Genomic DNA, 17,131 nt, shown 5'->3' with positions numbered 1-17,131 from the left:
TTAAGATCAGCGACTACCGCTCCGATCGCCGTAAGGTTTTTCGTACTAACACAGGTTAACGTAATTTCACCGAAAAAAATAGTCCCGATTATCGCTAACATATAAAAACCAGTTTTACGGCAGTACAATGTTGGCAATACAAAACACATAAATAACAAGATTTTCGACTATCAAACTAAAAACAATGGCCGACCATGGACGTTTTGATGAATTGACAGTTGCCACGTGACAAACAGGAAGGTTTCCGATTGGCCGGACGGGTCACGTGACCTATAGGACGGCTTCGATTGACCGCCAGACGTACACAAACAAACCCACATGGACAAGGAATAATTAGTGAAGTTATTGACATGGCTTGCGATGGTTCTTGTCACACGCTAAAAAGACCCTAGCTTGCCTATTCAAAATTCAGATCACGCGATGCTTGCCCGCTGCGCAGCGCTTCGCGCTGCTTGCTCTTTTAGAAAAAAAATTAACTCGAGCTTGCAAAGTCCAAGCCCAGATCACGCATGACTGCTTACACACACAACACTCAGACAGAACTAACGCAGGTTTCATTACAGGCAAAAGATAAGCTGCGCGCGTTTATTACTGATAAGATAAGACGAGTTTATACTAGAATTAGTACATGGACTACTACCCTACGAACTAATAACACCAAAAAAAACGAATAAATGCATTGTCAGTCAGGTTTTTCAAATTTTATTTTTTCCAAATTTTTTTTGGGGGGGGGGGAGTAAACGGCTACGGCGATAATCGGGACTACTTTTTTCGGTGAAATTACGTGCCCTACGAACTAATAACACCAAAAAAACGAATAAATGCACTGTCAGTCAGGTTTTTTTTAATTTTATTTTTTCCAAAAATTTTTTTTGGGGAGGGGAGTAAACGGCTACGGCGATAATCGGGACTATTTTTTTCGGTGAAATTACGTTAACCTGTGTTAGAATGCAAAAAATTACGGCGATCGGAGCGGTAGTCGCTGAGCTTAAGATTTACCAAAAATATATATGGTTTTAGGGGGTGCAAATGACAAATAACATGAGTTTAGAGGATATATATATATATATATATATATATATATATATATATATATATAGTTAAGTTCTTAATGTTTTTATGTTTGTGTGCTGTGTCTGGATATCTGTAAATAGTATCTGCGGCTGGGACTGACAGCGTATCTGTTATCTGAGCGCTCCGGGGCAGAAGTCAGTGCTTCACTAGATATTGTGAACTGTAGTTTGGATCGAGTCACCAATCATAGTGAATTGGTGTGTCGGAGTGTTTTGTCGGGCATGTTAAGTGTTTACGTTTCAACCGAAACAAGATGATTTATTTTTAATAGAACATTGAATTTTTAATCAGTGTATTTGTTCGTCGCGTATTGTTTTTAAACTGGGAGACTTTGATGTTTCGTTGCGACAGAAAAATTCGTAAAAGTTGTAAAAAATTAAAATGTTGTAATTTTTTTAATCGCCTCGGGCAGGTTCCTTTTTTTTAAGAACGCGCTTAGACATAGAGACATATTTTTGTTTGGTGACCACGTTGCATTTGAATCCACTGAGACAACACTATATTTCGTTGGAGTTTGGCGTTTCTGCACATTCTATGGAACACACTAATGGTAAGTGTTCTCTATTAATGTCCTTTGCATTACAATTCAATTTATATTTCTGATCAGCCCCTCTAGAATTTGATATTTTACTGATAGGTACTATCTCGAGGGATGTTTTTCTTTCGTTCACATCAGTGCGGGGTTGCACCGAAGGTGCTGCCAAAGTCTGCGCTGATGGCCAGAGGCACTTGTCTCAACTCGATAACAACTAATTAATTTTTAGCTCTAAATTAAGAAAAACATTGTTCATTTGGATTAAAATTCTGCTCATTTCAGTATTATTTTTCATTTACGTTTGCAAAGTTCGCACCGCATCCGATGACGTCATCACGAAGTTCAATCATGGTCACAAAAGGCCACGTGACGCTCGACGTGGATGTACAACATGGAAATATTGCTCCGCGCGTGAACAGTTGTTCCATTTTTTTATGTTCTAGAACTTCGTTATTTCTCATTTCCACCCCATCAAACCTTATATTTTTTTGTTCTATAGGACGATTCCAATAAGTGAATAACGCAAAACTCGTATTTTGCCGCTCCGGCTGTTAATATGACAATTACTGTTAAATATTTTCTGTACCTTTAACTGTTTTTGGGTAGGGTATGATAAGCAGACCCGGTTTTTAATATTGAAATTATTAATTGATATTTAGTTAATATATCCATCGATATAATCAAACATTAATAGTAATTAATTTGAACAATAACTAAATCATCTGCATCAGCGTACACATATTTCCATATCTCGATACAATTTGTTCTATAAGTGACTTCTGTTATATAAAAAAGATAGTTAACGGGTAGAGTACGTTAAGCGGACTCGGTTCTTTCATATCGATATTGATAAATGATACTACTTAATTCAAACTTTCAATATAACCAACCGATACCGATTTTTGAACAATAACCAATTTGTATCAACTATAAGCAATTTCATATAATCAATGTATTACCTTTTATAGATAACAGACAGTCGAAAGCTCGTGGAGTACCGTAAAACGAAGTTTAAAAAGTGGCATATCAGCAAACCTGCTTGCAAATTATCTCTGTGAGTATTTATACAGAAGAAATATGGTTTTCTAGAGAAGATTTTCGAAAGCGGTTAATCATTGCTACCCACTAGAAGACATAAATAATTATACATATTTTGTCTTTTCCGTTATAAATGTTATGTTGTTATCATTTCATTATCATTTATGAGTTTTTCCTATTTCCAGTTTTAACGGTTTGTTTAATTCTTTTATCTCATTTATTATGTATGAGATTGTCACTATGTATATTATATTAATTATTTTAATTTAAAATATGGTTGTTATGGTGACTATAGATATGTTGATATGATTTATAAATAGATGTGTATTCGATATATATAAATATGAAGTATCGATGTTTATACTAATCAATATCAAAACCGGGTCCGCTTATTGTATTCTACCTTAGTTAACTTTAGATATTACACAAAATAACACGAATAAATAATTTACTTTCTCTCTCAGTTTCAAAATGTTTATTTATTATTTAAATGATCATTTCCCTGTCACCTGTCTTAATTTTATCGCTTGATTAATCCTTTCAGTGCAGAGTTCTGGGTAACTGGACATTTTAAAAACATGCGTAAAATGCCAACGTCCTGTCTACCGTACGTTTTTAAGAAAATATATTGGAAATATAATACAATGTGTTTTTACAAGTATTTCATATCAGTTCGCATTAAAAATAAAGGTACTTTCTGTTAAGCATGTTATTTGATGCACAAACACAGCTGATCAATCAGTAACAATGACGAAAGTTTATGATCGAGTTGGCCCATTGTTAATTATGTCGTAGACGAAATGCTTTGTTTTCATTGTTATCAGTCTTAACGTTTTGGTGTTACTATGTTGTCGTTATGTTTATGTTTGTTTAAATATAGCCAAATAGTTAAACTATTGCTATTAATTTTGAAACATGCGACTTTAATATAGTATTTTAGATACGTTGATATCAATTGATATTTCTGTACGTCTGCATATCGTACTCTGTCCACTTATTCTTATTCTCTTATTCCACTTTTCACTTTCATTAGCATTAAAAAAAAGGAAAAGGAATTGGCTAATGTTAAATGGGTAACAAATATATTTATGTAGGCAATTCAGTGTAGGGTAAACTTTGGAGTTTTGTTTTAAAATCAAACACTAGACTTTGGGGGAATAGGTTTTGAGATACAGTAATATTTCAAACTTACAAAGATTTATAAATTTATAGTATGGTCAGTCTATGAATTCTGTTAAAAAAATGGTTTTTTTTTGTTTTACAGGAAATGACAATACTAAGCAAATTTCTGTACTTGTGCCCATTAGGGTAGAGTACGATAAGCGGATCCCAGTGGTTTTTAAAGTGACTACTTCTTTTGGCAGGCTATGGATGTATATTTTGCACGGGGAAAAAACGTTTGTTTCGCACTACAAACGGATTAAAATTAAATTCATTAGATCTTTTCTAGTCAACAAAGCATTTTACTGTGGAAGACACGAATATTCAATAGGTGTATACTGTGGAAGACACAAATAGTCGATAGGTGTATTCTACTGTGGAAGACACGAATAGTCGATAGGTTATTCTACTGTGGAAGACACGAATAGTTGATAGGTGTATTCTACTGTGGAAGACACGAATAGTCGATAGGTGTATTCTGCTGTGGAAGACACACAAATAGTCGATAGGTGTATTCTACTGTGGAAGACACACAAATAGTCGATAGGTGTATTCTGCTGTGGAAGACACGAATAGTCGATAGGTGTATTCTACTGTGGAAGACACAAATAGTCGATAGGTGTATTCTACTGTGGAAGACACGAATAGTCGATAGGTGTATTCTACTGTGGAAGACACGAATAGTTGATAGGTGTATTCTACTGTGGAAGACACGAAATAGTCGATAGGTTATTCTACTGTGGAAGACACGAATAGTTGATAGGTGTATTCTACTGTGGAAGACACGAATAGTCGATAGGTGTATTCTACTGTGGAAGACACGAATAGTCGATAGGTGTATTCTACTGTGGAAGACACGAATAGTCGATAGGTGTATTCTACTGTGGAAGACACGAATAGTCGATAGGTGTATTCTACTCTGGAAGACACGAATAGTCGATAGGTGTATTCTACTGTGGAAGACACGAATAGTCGATAGGTGTATTCTACTGTGGAAGACACGAATAGTCGATAGGTGTATTCTACTCTGGAAGACACGAATAGTCGATAGGTGTATTCTGCTGTGGAAGACACGAATAGTCGATAGGTGTATTCTGCTGTGGAAGACACGAATAGTCGATAGGTGTATTCTACTGTGGAAGACACGAATAGTCGATAGGTGTATTCTACTGTGGAAGACACGAATAGTCGATAGGTGTATTCTACTGTGGAAGACACGAATAGTCGATAGGTGTATTCTACTGTGGAAGACACGAATAGTCGATAGGTGTATTCTGCTGTGGAAGACACGAATAGTCGATAGGTGTATTCTGCTGTGGAAGACACGAATAGTCGATAGGTTATTCTACTGTGGAAGACACGAATAGTCGATAGGTGTATTCTACTGTGGAAGACACGAATAGTCGATAGGTGTATTCTACTCTGGAAGACACGAATAGTCGATAGGTGTATTCTACTGTGGAAGACACGAATAGTCGATAGGTGTATTCTACTACTGTGGAAGACACGAATAGTCGATAGGTGTATTCTACTGTGGAAGACACGAATAGTCGATAGGTGTATTCTACTGTGGAAGACACGAATAGTCGATAGGTGTATTCTACTGTGGAAGACACGAATAGTCGATAGGTGTATTCTACTGTGGAAGACACGAATAGTCGATAGGTGTATTCTACTGTGGAAGACACGAATAGTCGATAGGTGTATTCTACTGTGGAAGACACGAATAGTCGATAGGTGTATTCTACTGTGGAAGACACGAATAGTCGATAGGTGTATTCTACTGTGGAAGACACGAATAGTCGATAGGTGTATTCTACTGTGGAAGACACGAATAGTCGATAGGTTATTCTGCTGTGGAAGACACGAATAGTCGATAGGTGTATTCTACTGTGGAAGACACGAATAGTCGATAGGTGTATTCTACTGTGGAAGACACGAATAGTCGATAGGTGTATTCTGCTGTGGAAGACACGAATAGTCGATAGGTGTATTCTACTGTGGAAGACACGAATAGTCGATAGGTGTATTCTACTGTGGAAGACACGAATAGTCGATAGGTGTATTCTACTGTGGAAGACACGAATAGTCGATAGGTGTATTCTACTCTGGAAGACACGAATAGTCGATAGATGTATTCTACTGTGGAAGACACGAATAGACAATAGACAAATATTTATTGTACAATACGTTTTCTGGTATCACAATGTAATAAAAACTGGTACATAGTCAATGATTAAAAACTACATAACTAAACTTATTCTAAAACATTACTTTCATACTTATAAAAAATAACTTTTGACACATTGATCTATAAAACATAAAAAAGAAACATTGATTAAATCTAAGGCTAAACCTATTGTAGATATTTTAAAGATATATTTTTACTATTCGTTATCATCATAGACTATCTTCAAAGAATTCATTTATACTATAATATGTTTTTTGACAAAGTACTTCTTTTAATTTTTTAGTAAATGTAGATAAGGGAAGTTTTTTATATGCCTGTGGAATATTATTATATAATTTCAAACCTAGATAAAGAGGACTAGTTTCAAATTTTTTTAGTTTATGTGCCGGATATTGAAACAAATTACAATTTCTTGTGTGGTATCTATGATTAAATTTGTATTTTTCAAATTGATCAGGATTCTTATGTACTAATTTAAGCATTTCAAAAATGTATATACATGGCAAAGTAAGGATGTTGAATTTTTTAAATAACGGTTTACATGTTGTTCTTGAGTTGCAATGACCTATTGTTCTAATAATTGACTTTTGACTAATAAAGAGTTTTTGCACATCTGAGCAGTTACCCCACAAAGTAATTCCATAACTCAACATCGAGTATACATGGGCATAATATACAGCTAAACCAACTTCCAAAGATGTTATTCGAACTAGTATACTCAAAGCATATCTGGTTGAATTAAGTTTCTTATTTAACATATTGATATGGTTGGAAAAATTTAATTTACTGTCTAAATGTATGCCTAAAAATTTTACTACGTGTGTATTATTACTAAACCCTTTACAAAAATTATCATTTCTTAATTTAAAGCGTAATGTATTAGTCTTGTCTCGATTTAACAACAGACCGTGAGTAAGGAAAATTTTGTGAAGTTTGTCAATGACATCTTTGGTGTAAAGTTCTAAGTCACTTAACATTTTCTGTCTAATTAAAGCAGTTGTATCATCTGCATATAAAAAGAGGCTACAAGCTTCTTTAGGAAGGTAATTTGGCAGATCATTGACATAGATAATGAATAACAATGGGCCTAATATTGACCCTTGGGGTACACCATGTTTTACATCTGCCCAATTAGAATAATATTTTCCTGATTTATTAGTAATAACTGTCCTCTGTTTACAGTTAAATAAATAAGAATATAATAGTGTAAGAGCTGTGCCTTTGACACCCATTCTTCTTAACTTCGTCAGCAAAAGTGTGTGGTTTACACAATCAAAAGCCTTAGATAAGTCACAGAAAACTCCCGCAGTGTAACTTGACTCATCCAAGGCTTCAATGGTACTGTTTACGAAAGAGAAAAGAGCTGCTTGTGTACTAGAATTTTTTCTAAAGCCATACTGCTCTTTGCATAATTTGTTATTAGATTCTAAAAAGTCAAAAAGTCTGCTATGGATAATTTTTTCATAAATTTTTGAAATCGAACTTAGAAGAGAAATTGGTCTATAATTGTTTATTTCACTACGTGAACCCTTTTTATGTATTGGGTGAATTTCTTATAACTTCAATAGTTCAGGAAAAATTCCTTCACATAAGGACTTATTTATAAGTCCACTTAGTACATCAGAGATTGTATCAACAGACCATTTAAGTATCTTATTAGGGATCCCATCCCATCCACTTGAACTACTGTTCAAGGTGGGTGATAGGTGTATTCTACTGTGGAAGACACGAATAGTCGATAGGTGTATTCTACTGTGGAAGACACGAATAGTCGATAGGTGTATCTACTGTGGAAGACACGAATAGTCGATAGGTGTATTCTACTGTGGAAGACACGAATAGTCGATAGGTGTATTCTACTGTGGAAGCGATAACTGGTGGAGTTATTGGGGCTCCTAGAGCACTAAAGGCAGTTTCCACTCTAGTCAGGTCAAAAAAAGATCTTTATTTATTGTTTTGCACAAATATATACAATGAATGGTGTCAGATGTAATATAATATAATAATATGACACACAGGTCAATTTTCAAAACATTTTTACATATTCAATAAAGACAGAATGGTTATTATCACTCGGATGATAACAACCAAATTTTATACAGAATGCATGTTGCACCGTTTTTACAGAATCGGTCTTTTCAAAATGCAGAACACAAAAAGCCTTCTGTTCACGAGTCACCATGTTTTGTAACTAGCACTTTCTAACAGACTGCGGAGGAAACATAGTGTCTGCATGCGCACAGGTGACAACAAACTGTTTGAGTCGCTCTTTGATTTGATGTATGAATTATAATTTTAAGTTATATATAAAAAAAACTGCAACGTGTTAAAGTCCTGATATTTATTTGTAAACACCGGTATAATATACATAATAAGATAAACAATTTTGAGATCAGAGCTGAAATTAACCAAATATTACTTATTAATTAATAAGTATTTTAATTAATTAATTTTGTTATTGTATCATATTATCTGATATATAAAAAAATTTATGACATCATTTATACTGATTAAATTTAAAATATGATGTAGCCGAAAAGCTCATCTTGATATATCAATCAGAGCAGCAATTTTTACAAAGCTTTGTTATCACTTTGCATATGTATAAATTCTCGCTAATTTTGTGGTGATGTAATGGTATTATCTAAAAAAGAATCATAAATCTACTGTACAATAATTTGTATTTGTAGTTATTTGATTTGAATTAATTTATTCTGTCAAAATAGAACATAACATGATGATCCTGTGTTATTGTTAATAAGTAATATGGACTTGTCTTTCTATGCTCAGTAAAATGTGGATGGGTATATAAGTAATATTTATTTTAACAGCATTATAACTGGTTCCAGTACCGAAAGGCTTTGAAAGTGCTCTTTAAACTTCATTAAATCTTTATTAAGTGAAACGATGCTGGTCCGTAATCATCAGAATTTTATATTAGTTGTGGCAGTCTCACATTATTTCAGCTAGTAAAATGTATTACTCTAAGAGAATTACCTTGTTGATCAATTATAATTCTGTTTGTTGTCTCCGAGATGATTCTGTAAGTTTATGTATTCTTTACAGTATAATAGCACTACATTTTGTTTAAGTTTTTCACCTTTGTTTGTTACCTATTGTATGTTGTTAGGCCAAATTATCATTTTAGATTGTTTTATTCTAAAACAAATAACCATGTATATTTGATCTTAATCTATTACATTATTTTTTGTCAGTTTTTTCATTTGTGTCATACAATTAAATTAAAATTAATGAAAACTACAGATCCTGTAATTCCTGAAGATTACATCAAGTAATTTAGATTATATTATAAGAAAAAATTATTACTTATTCGTTATTATTTTTACTTATTCATTATTATTTTTACTTATTCATTATTTAAAATTAAGTTTTTCAATTCAATAATTTATTTAGCTTACTTCATTCTGAAATAGAGCTGGTATTATTATTACTTTTTTCAAATTTATAACTTTTATCATTGCTATTAGATATGAATAATAAAATTTACCTCACAATAAGAGATAAAATATGATGAAAGTAACAGATGCCGCAACAATTGTTTAATAGATTTTACCTTTATTAAATGCAGGCCGTATGAATGTCCACTTGGTGAAGGATCATATTTGTTCTTCTATTCTCTTTGAATATCTACACTGCCTTATTCCATTTGTTTCTTACTTACTATTCGTTCAGTAACACCTAAGCTTACGTTTTTCCTACTACACTTCCGTCTAAACTGTACAGTGCAATTATTTTGAATTTCCCTTTTATAAATACGTAGCTTGTAATGACAAGGATTTTGTCACATCCATCCTTAAATCTACTCAGAACTTTTTATTGTTAAGCTTTGATGAAGCTATTGATAATACCTCGACCATAAGCAAGCCAAAAGAAAATTGTTACTTATGTAAGATAAGGGTCATAAAAAAGATTTTAATAGAGGCTTTTTCAAATCCAACATGTTTTATTTTAATAATAGGTCTAATTAAAAAAGTTTGATTTTTATTTTCATTTTTAATTATACAAAGTTTTGAACTAAAAGTGGATTATTGAAGAAGTATCATTCTAATTTATAGAAAATCATGAAGTAAAAATATGTTAAATTATTGCTTGCCCACTCTTTTAAGGTATAAATGAGTTTTTATGTATGAATAATAAAAAGGTGTAAATGAATTTATGTGTTACTTTACTTGGCTGGCTAGTAGATCATGGGGAAGAGATGGGTAAGAATGAATTGTTGGGGGGGGGGGGGATGAACGACTGACGACACATTGGGGCATAATTACTAAATACAGGCAAGTGTGTATTCATAAATTCCTTACATGTCTACTCATTTTGACCGTTCATGATTCAACAGTGTAAGAGGATATTTATTTTTTAAATAATGATAAAACTCAAATGAAATTACTTTAAGTAACAACGTAAAACATCCAAGAAACATCAGCTGCATCTTTGATGGCCACCTCTCATGCAGGCATTAGTGGAAATGTGTGGTTTAGTTTGAAGTGCCATCCACAGATGTACACGTATTGTCTTTGTTATGAGTGTGTTTATCATTGCAATCTGTTGCACAGACAATGTCAAGGTCTGCACAGAATGTTCAAATGATACTAGACTTGTCTATTCTGTACGACACAGCTTTGTGTGTTGTACGTTTAATAATGTGCAAATTGTTTTCCCTTCTCACTTTCGGAAAATTATTGAAGACAAGATAAATAGTATTATTTGAGAGATAGTTTATTACAGGGAACAAATTTTAATTACCAAGAAAATCTGTACAATCACTGTGTAAATTATATTTCACTTGTGTATTGTTTGTAAACGCCCTGAAGTTCAAATCAATAAAAGAACAATGGGGCTGTATGTCACTTCAGTGGCTTTGTTACTGCAAAATGATTTATTTCTTCTCATAGTGTGGGATATACAGTTGCATTGAATTTGGCAGTATGTAAAGTAAAGTTTAGTTATTTCATAGTTTCTTGCAAGTTTAAATAAAACGGTTTGAAATATTTGTGTATGAATGACTAGGAAAAATAATTGAAATTTAATAAAGAAATTTTTAAACTTTCCTTTTTAAGTCAAATTTAGGATAATTGTAAGATGTTTTTAATATTGTTTTTTGTTGTTATAAACTCAAAACCTAAACACATATCTTTTAATACCACTAGTGAATTACAACACATGCTCCAATTCTAAATGAGTGCCACTAGTGGTATTAAATGAAAATATTTCTAACACTCCAAGAATCTTCACTTCTCACTTAAAAAAAATTAATTTTCAGTTAAATTAATAATGTGATGTCTCTAATAGAATTTTTATTAAGTCAATATTGTAGTAATATTTAGTAGGTTAATCATGTTATCATGTTGTCAAAATTAAATAGTACGGATTAATAAAATTTAAAAGACTGTCTCAGAAAATAACATGTTATCGGTTGGCACTTAAGAGTTGGCTGTAGTAAACAACCTTGACATTTACCTCTTAACGATAATGTTAAACTTCACTTTCACTCCCTTATTTTTAGTCATAGACTAATGGAAGATATAAATAATACGCATCAAACCCCTTTTAGTTTTTCTTACAAAAGTATACTTTTTAATATTGAATCAGTGACCCACAATAAATCTTTGAATATTTAAAACCATTATTTTAGCATTGTGTAAATTTTATTTGTATGGTTTACGCAACAGGCGTCATAATTAATATCAAAGTCTTGCGGTTCACACTGTGTCAACATATTCCTTACACAGTTGAATTCTTATAATATTTTGGTCTTACTCTGGGATCTTAAGTCAAAGGATGTTAGACGAAATAACGCAAAACACAGTTTGAGCTGGAAAACTTGACATTTTGTAACTAGGTTATTTGTGCAATTAATTAAAGAGATACTACTTTCATTTAATCATCTCATGATAAGTACTTGTGATTGTTAAGACAGCATTATTAATCGTTATTACCATTTTTTGCATAACACATCAACACAACGTAATAGAATTTAAATTTCAAGATGTAAACTTCCCAAGATACTTTGATATGAGCAACCAGTTGCGTATTCTGCAAATATCATGTCTTCAATCATTTATGGGGCTTCTTCTTCACGAGTAATAAACAGATTTTGGAGGCTGTTAAACATTTATATAACTGATATGATCCTTATCTTTGTTGAGTCATCAGAAAATTAGTTTTAAATAGTTCTTCAAACTATTCCATTATTTGGTCATTGAATTATTTATTTGTTGTAGGATTATAGTTTGAGAAACGTTTGGAATGTTAAAAGTTTTAATGTTTGATATTTTAAGGAATTAGTTGTAGTTTTGGGGAGAATTTAATTTTTATATTGTTTAATGTAAAATACTTCTTAAACTTCTGTAACAATGATTACTTTATAATTTCTTTCCTTTAGTATACGGTATTAGATATTCTAACTGACTGGTTGAAAAGAAAAACCTGTTGTGATTGGCAAACTCATAGTCAGGGAGTAGTATATTTACTCCAGAATCTCCAAAGAGGATAGAGACTGGGACCATAGCGAGCATATTTCTCAAGATCTTGTTTTAAGAAGTCGCTTTTAACCGATTCTGAATCATCTCCCTTGACAATTGTGCTTAGCGTACGGTACAAGGAAGATGTTTAGGTTCAGCGTTATGTTGTTCACCATGCATTGGAAACTGCTGAGCACTTAAAAAAACAAAGCTTCCACTGAACGCTTTATGGTCACATTGTGTTGTGATGCTGTATGCGATGTGTTGTGGCGGTTTTATCCAGTTTGTTTGCACTGAAGTAAAAGAACAGATGTTGGACACTGATAGAGGGATGTTGTAAATCCAGCACAGTCAAAGTAAAGAGCTATAATCAGTGTGTAATTGTGTAATGATTGGTTGACACCGTGTTCTTGAGGCGCTTTGTCAGGTTATTGAAGAAGAGGGCACCTTTGTAGTGGGTTTTTGTTCTGACAGTTCAGCGGTTTGCTTACCATGAGGGTGGTCGAGTGTTGGAATAACCTGTCATTGAAAATACAATATTGATGCTAATAATATTGTTTTTCTAGGACACAATCTCTTAGCATATATCTGGCTGTGTTGGAACTGAAGAGTTCTTGAAGAGTTTTGATTCATTCTTGGCTGTTTTTTTATATAAAACAAGATAACAACTGGAGATACATAAGACTTCTGGAGAGCCATGTAGTTTCTGGATGAATCCCAAATTTGTGTTATGTTAATTAAGAGTTCAGTATTAGCTCTACTCCTATTATTCCCATTTTATTTTCTCCTAATATTATCCCTTTTCTCATCTGTTTTTATTCATGTTGATGGAAATGTTTAAAAACTTCTTAAGGTATCTGCTTAGTCTTTATTAATCACGTTAATAAACTTTGACTATGGCAGCTATCACAGTTTATTTTGTCATACCATTTCTCCATAACTCTGAGGAAAATTCCTGAATTTGAATTGGCCTAGTTTTAATTAAAAAATCTAAGACATGTAGACTGAGTGTAAGCGACAAAGTTTAGTTACAGCAGTATCTTGAGGAATTCTATTTCCTCACTTCGTTAAATTTAAAATCAAATTTTTGCATAATAATTATGGTTGTGTGGATATTGTGACAGTGGCTATTGAGAGACTCTGTGTATGGTATGCTCTGTGGAGTGATGTAAAATTCCCGGGAATTTAATATCGAGGAAATATTCCCAGGTAATATTGCCAGCAATATCTCAAAAATTCATAAATGCCTGAGAAATTATGATTAATTTGCAAGATAGCTAAAAAAACGGAAAATAACAGGTAAAAGCAGTAATTATTATATGGTTAATTCAAACTCTAAAACTTTAATATATTTTTAATTAAAATTATAATTAAATAAAACTGGTGATATAAAAATGGGAATATTGGGAATTATTGGCTTAACAATCATAAATTGCAAAGCTGGAAAACAAAGAAACAGAAAACTTATAAAAATAGGTAGTTTTTTAATATTTTAGATCTAGGATGTTTGAACATATAAGTTAAAACATGAAATGATTTCTTTAAAAAAATGCTTGTTTTTAATAATGGTTTAGAAATCAAAATACATTTAGTTCTATAAATTCCCAGTATATTGTCTGTACAGGAAATTAATGCATGGAAAATTATAGATCATTCTTTGATTAAAATGTATGAATTCACGTATTTAACATAGTTTTTAATTTTAAGGTTCTTTAACTGTAAAGCATTCAAAATGACAGATTTTCGTAAATTCCCGATTTTTGGAAATTTTCCCGGACCAAAGAAATATTCCCATTTTATAAGTTCCCTCCCACTGGCAATATTCCCGGCCCACATCACTAGTGTGGCTCGAAAAATCTTAATACTGCCCTGATGAAAGGAATAATTGTTGTGAAAGTCAGACTCATACCAAAGCGAGTTATAGTACTATTGTATTTTGGAGTTATAAAGTGAGAATCGATTTCAACTTTTCATTTGTTTAAAAACATATTTTGCTTATCTGAATTCAATTATTGGACTGGAATTGGTTTTTTTCCACAGGAGCTATACCCCAGCGGGGATGAGAAACCGGAGAAGCCGGACCCTGAGGAGTACAAGGTGGCAGAGTGGATGAAGAAGAACCTCCCCACCAAAAAGACCAAGTTCCTTAGTCATAATGTTGAATACTTCACTGGTACGTTCATTGACCTCTAGCCAGCAGAACAATTATACTAAAACGTTTATAGTTTAACTTGACATCACTATTCATTAGTGTTTGATATTTTTCAGTCATAAATTTACATGTGCATTATTGGAAAATAGAGTTGGTCAGATTCCAAAATGTTCAAAAATTTCCTCTTGATTGTGAATTGGTTCTAACTCTTATAACTAGTGATTAGAGATAGGCCTATTAAAAAAATTGGTTTCAATTTAAATTCTCATCGTGGATTTGATTCTCTTTGCCCAATTTGTATGCAACATTATCTTTATTGACCTCAATTTTACATAAATTTTTAGTATTTTAATGAACACTCAAAATTTGTGACGTGTCATATTCTAAGGTCAGTTTTCAGTTTTACTGGTTCTTGGAAAAGAACTAGAACATAAAATAGATGCAATATGTATGTTCCTATCAGTGAGCACAATTCGCGACGAGTAAAATCCAATACAAATCAAATTTTTTAAATTGTCAATGGGTAATTGGTTATTATACCTTTTCAACCATTGTAATTTGTTCAGAGTATATATCCTTGTGAAACATCGGTCGTCGGTCGTCCCATATCACTTTTTTGAACCTTGTAATAAACACTGCATCAGAAGATTTCTTTTTCCTGTCATGGTTTGTTCCATGTGGCCATAAATAAATATTTACGTTACCATGTCACTTTTGTTACCACCATGTTCACGTACTTGATCAAAATCGAATCAGATTTGATTAGATTATTGAAATCTGTCAATCTCTGTAAATACTTTCAAATTAGATTTAATTGTAAATATATCATTATAAAGTAAAAATAAGAATAATTAATTCTTTGACATAACCAAAACTTGAGGAATTTGGGAATCGTGATCTAGTAACATGATACCAAACTGTATATCACAGTATTATTTTTAAACAAATTAAAAAAAAAATATTGTGATTAAGTGTTAGCAAGAGGCTACATGCACATAAACACGTATACTCATGTGTTAAGCTGTAAATAGCACATACTGATGTCATTCTATAACAAGCTTATTATCACTACAAAATAACATTATAAGCCCACCAATTGAAAGTCATTAATGAGGATTATATACACATTGCATGATAAGTAAACAGAACCAGTGGATGAGCACGATTTATTTATAGTGCCTTGTGTGTTTGTAAATAAAAGTAAATTCAACTGTAAATAAGTATAAATGCGTAATTTTAACATTTTTACCTCAAAATTGTTATTGATTTTATCTATCACTTCTTTAACCCTTTCCGGGCCAGGCGGCAATATATTGCCGCCATAGATCGTGTCTGAAAAGTGCCAGGCGGCAATATATTGCCGTCGGTGACATACGCGAAAAGCGCCAGGCGGCAATATATTGCCGCCTTGATATTCGTAATTTTCTTTAAAAAATACGACATCAAATGATTAAAGTTTTATGTTTTTTTTATTCCCTGGTATATTTGTAGATATTTAATATGAATATAATTTTTATTTTGGAGGTCTATGCATTTTTATTTCGTAATTGTCACGTGACATTATCAGGTGACTCGATCTATTGTTGTTAATTCTTTATGCTTTAGTGCAATCGTACCATTGTATGCTGGATTCTTCTTCATTATTTTATTTTGTGGTTGTAAATATTAGTAGTGTTACCTGCTTAGCTATTGTGTGTAGTAGTTTACAATGACTGACAATTTGCGATCTCACGGGAGTGAAATTGTAAGTAGCATATTTGTAAATAGAAAAAGTGTAAATAAATTTCAAATAAAATTGTGTAAATATTTCTTGGTAAATAGTGTTTTTAACTGTATTGAAACTGCTTATGGATCCTACAATCATCTGTTTACCGGTACATTCCGTAATGTGAATATTTATTTTAAGTTTCTTGCAGTTAAGAGTCAGTTGCTTTATCACTTGTTGCGAAGTACAATTATGCGTATTTATACAAAATGTGTCATAAAAAATTTATTTATGAGAGAAATAACACAAAATTTTGTATGGTTGTTCCTTTATAAATGTACAATATAATAACATAGCTTTCTACAGTAAAATTATTTTTCCTTTTTTAGTTATTTACGAAAAAAATTAAAAAATTAAATTTTTTTATGTAATCCATTAAAACATTATTTTTTTTAAATTTTAAATTACTTAAAACTACATCTTTATATTTTTTGTTGATAGTATATATCTATACGAGTAATTTGGTGCAACTTTTAGGTCATTCTCTAATGTTTATGAAAAGTTATAAATTTTAATCTAAGAGACTGCAAAATCGCCAATTTTTAGCCTGGCACTTTTGACTAGTCACAAGGGGATAGATATGTGAAAAAATTTTGCAACATCTCATATTTGGTCCTGGCCCTGAAAGGGTTAAATAAGAAAATGTACTTCGTTAATGTAATTTTCTCTTACGGTTTTATTAATAAAATGAATAAAAATCACTGTTAATAAACTACATTTATTAAACCAATAT

General features: G+C 32.1%; 1 protein-coding gene across 1 annotated transcript in view; it reads left to right on the top strand.

Annotated features, from left to right (window-relative positions):
* LOC124366389 (translocation protein SEC62) overlaps positions 1–17,131 on the top strand; it is a 42,114-nt gene that overhangs the window by 1,111 nt on the left and 23,872 nt on the right. The window contains exon 2 of the mRNA XM_046822909.1: positions 14,522–14,654. Coding sequence (XP_046678865.1) covers positions 14,522–14,654 — 133 coding nt within the window. The remainder of the gene's footprint in view (positions 1–14,521; positions 14,655–17,131) is intronic.

Source organism: Homalodisca vitripennis, chromosome 7 (genome assembly GCF_021130785.1).
Source record: "Homalodisca vitripennis isolate AUS2020 chromosome 7, UT_GWSS_2.1, whole genome shotgun sequence".
Lineage (NCBI taxonomy): Eukaryota > Metazoa > Arthropoda > Insecta > Hemiptera > Cicadellidae > Homalodisca > Homalodisca vitripennis.
The sequence above is the reverse complement of the archived record's forward strand: the minus strand, read 5'-3'. Positions and strand labels throughout refer to the sequence as shown.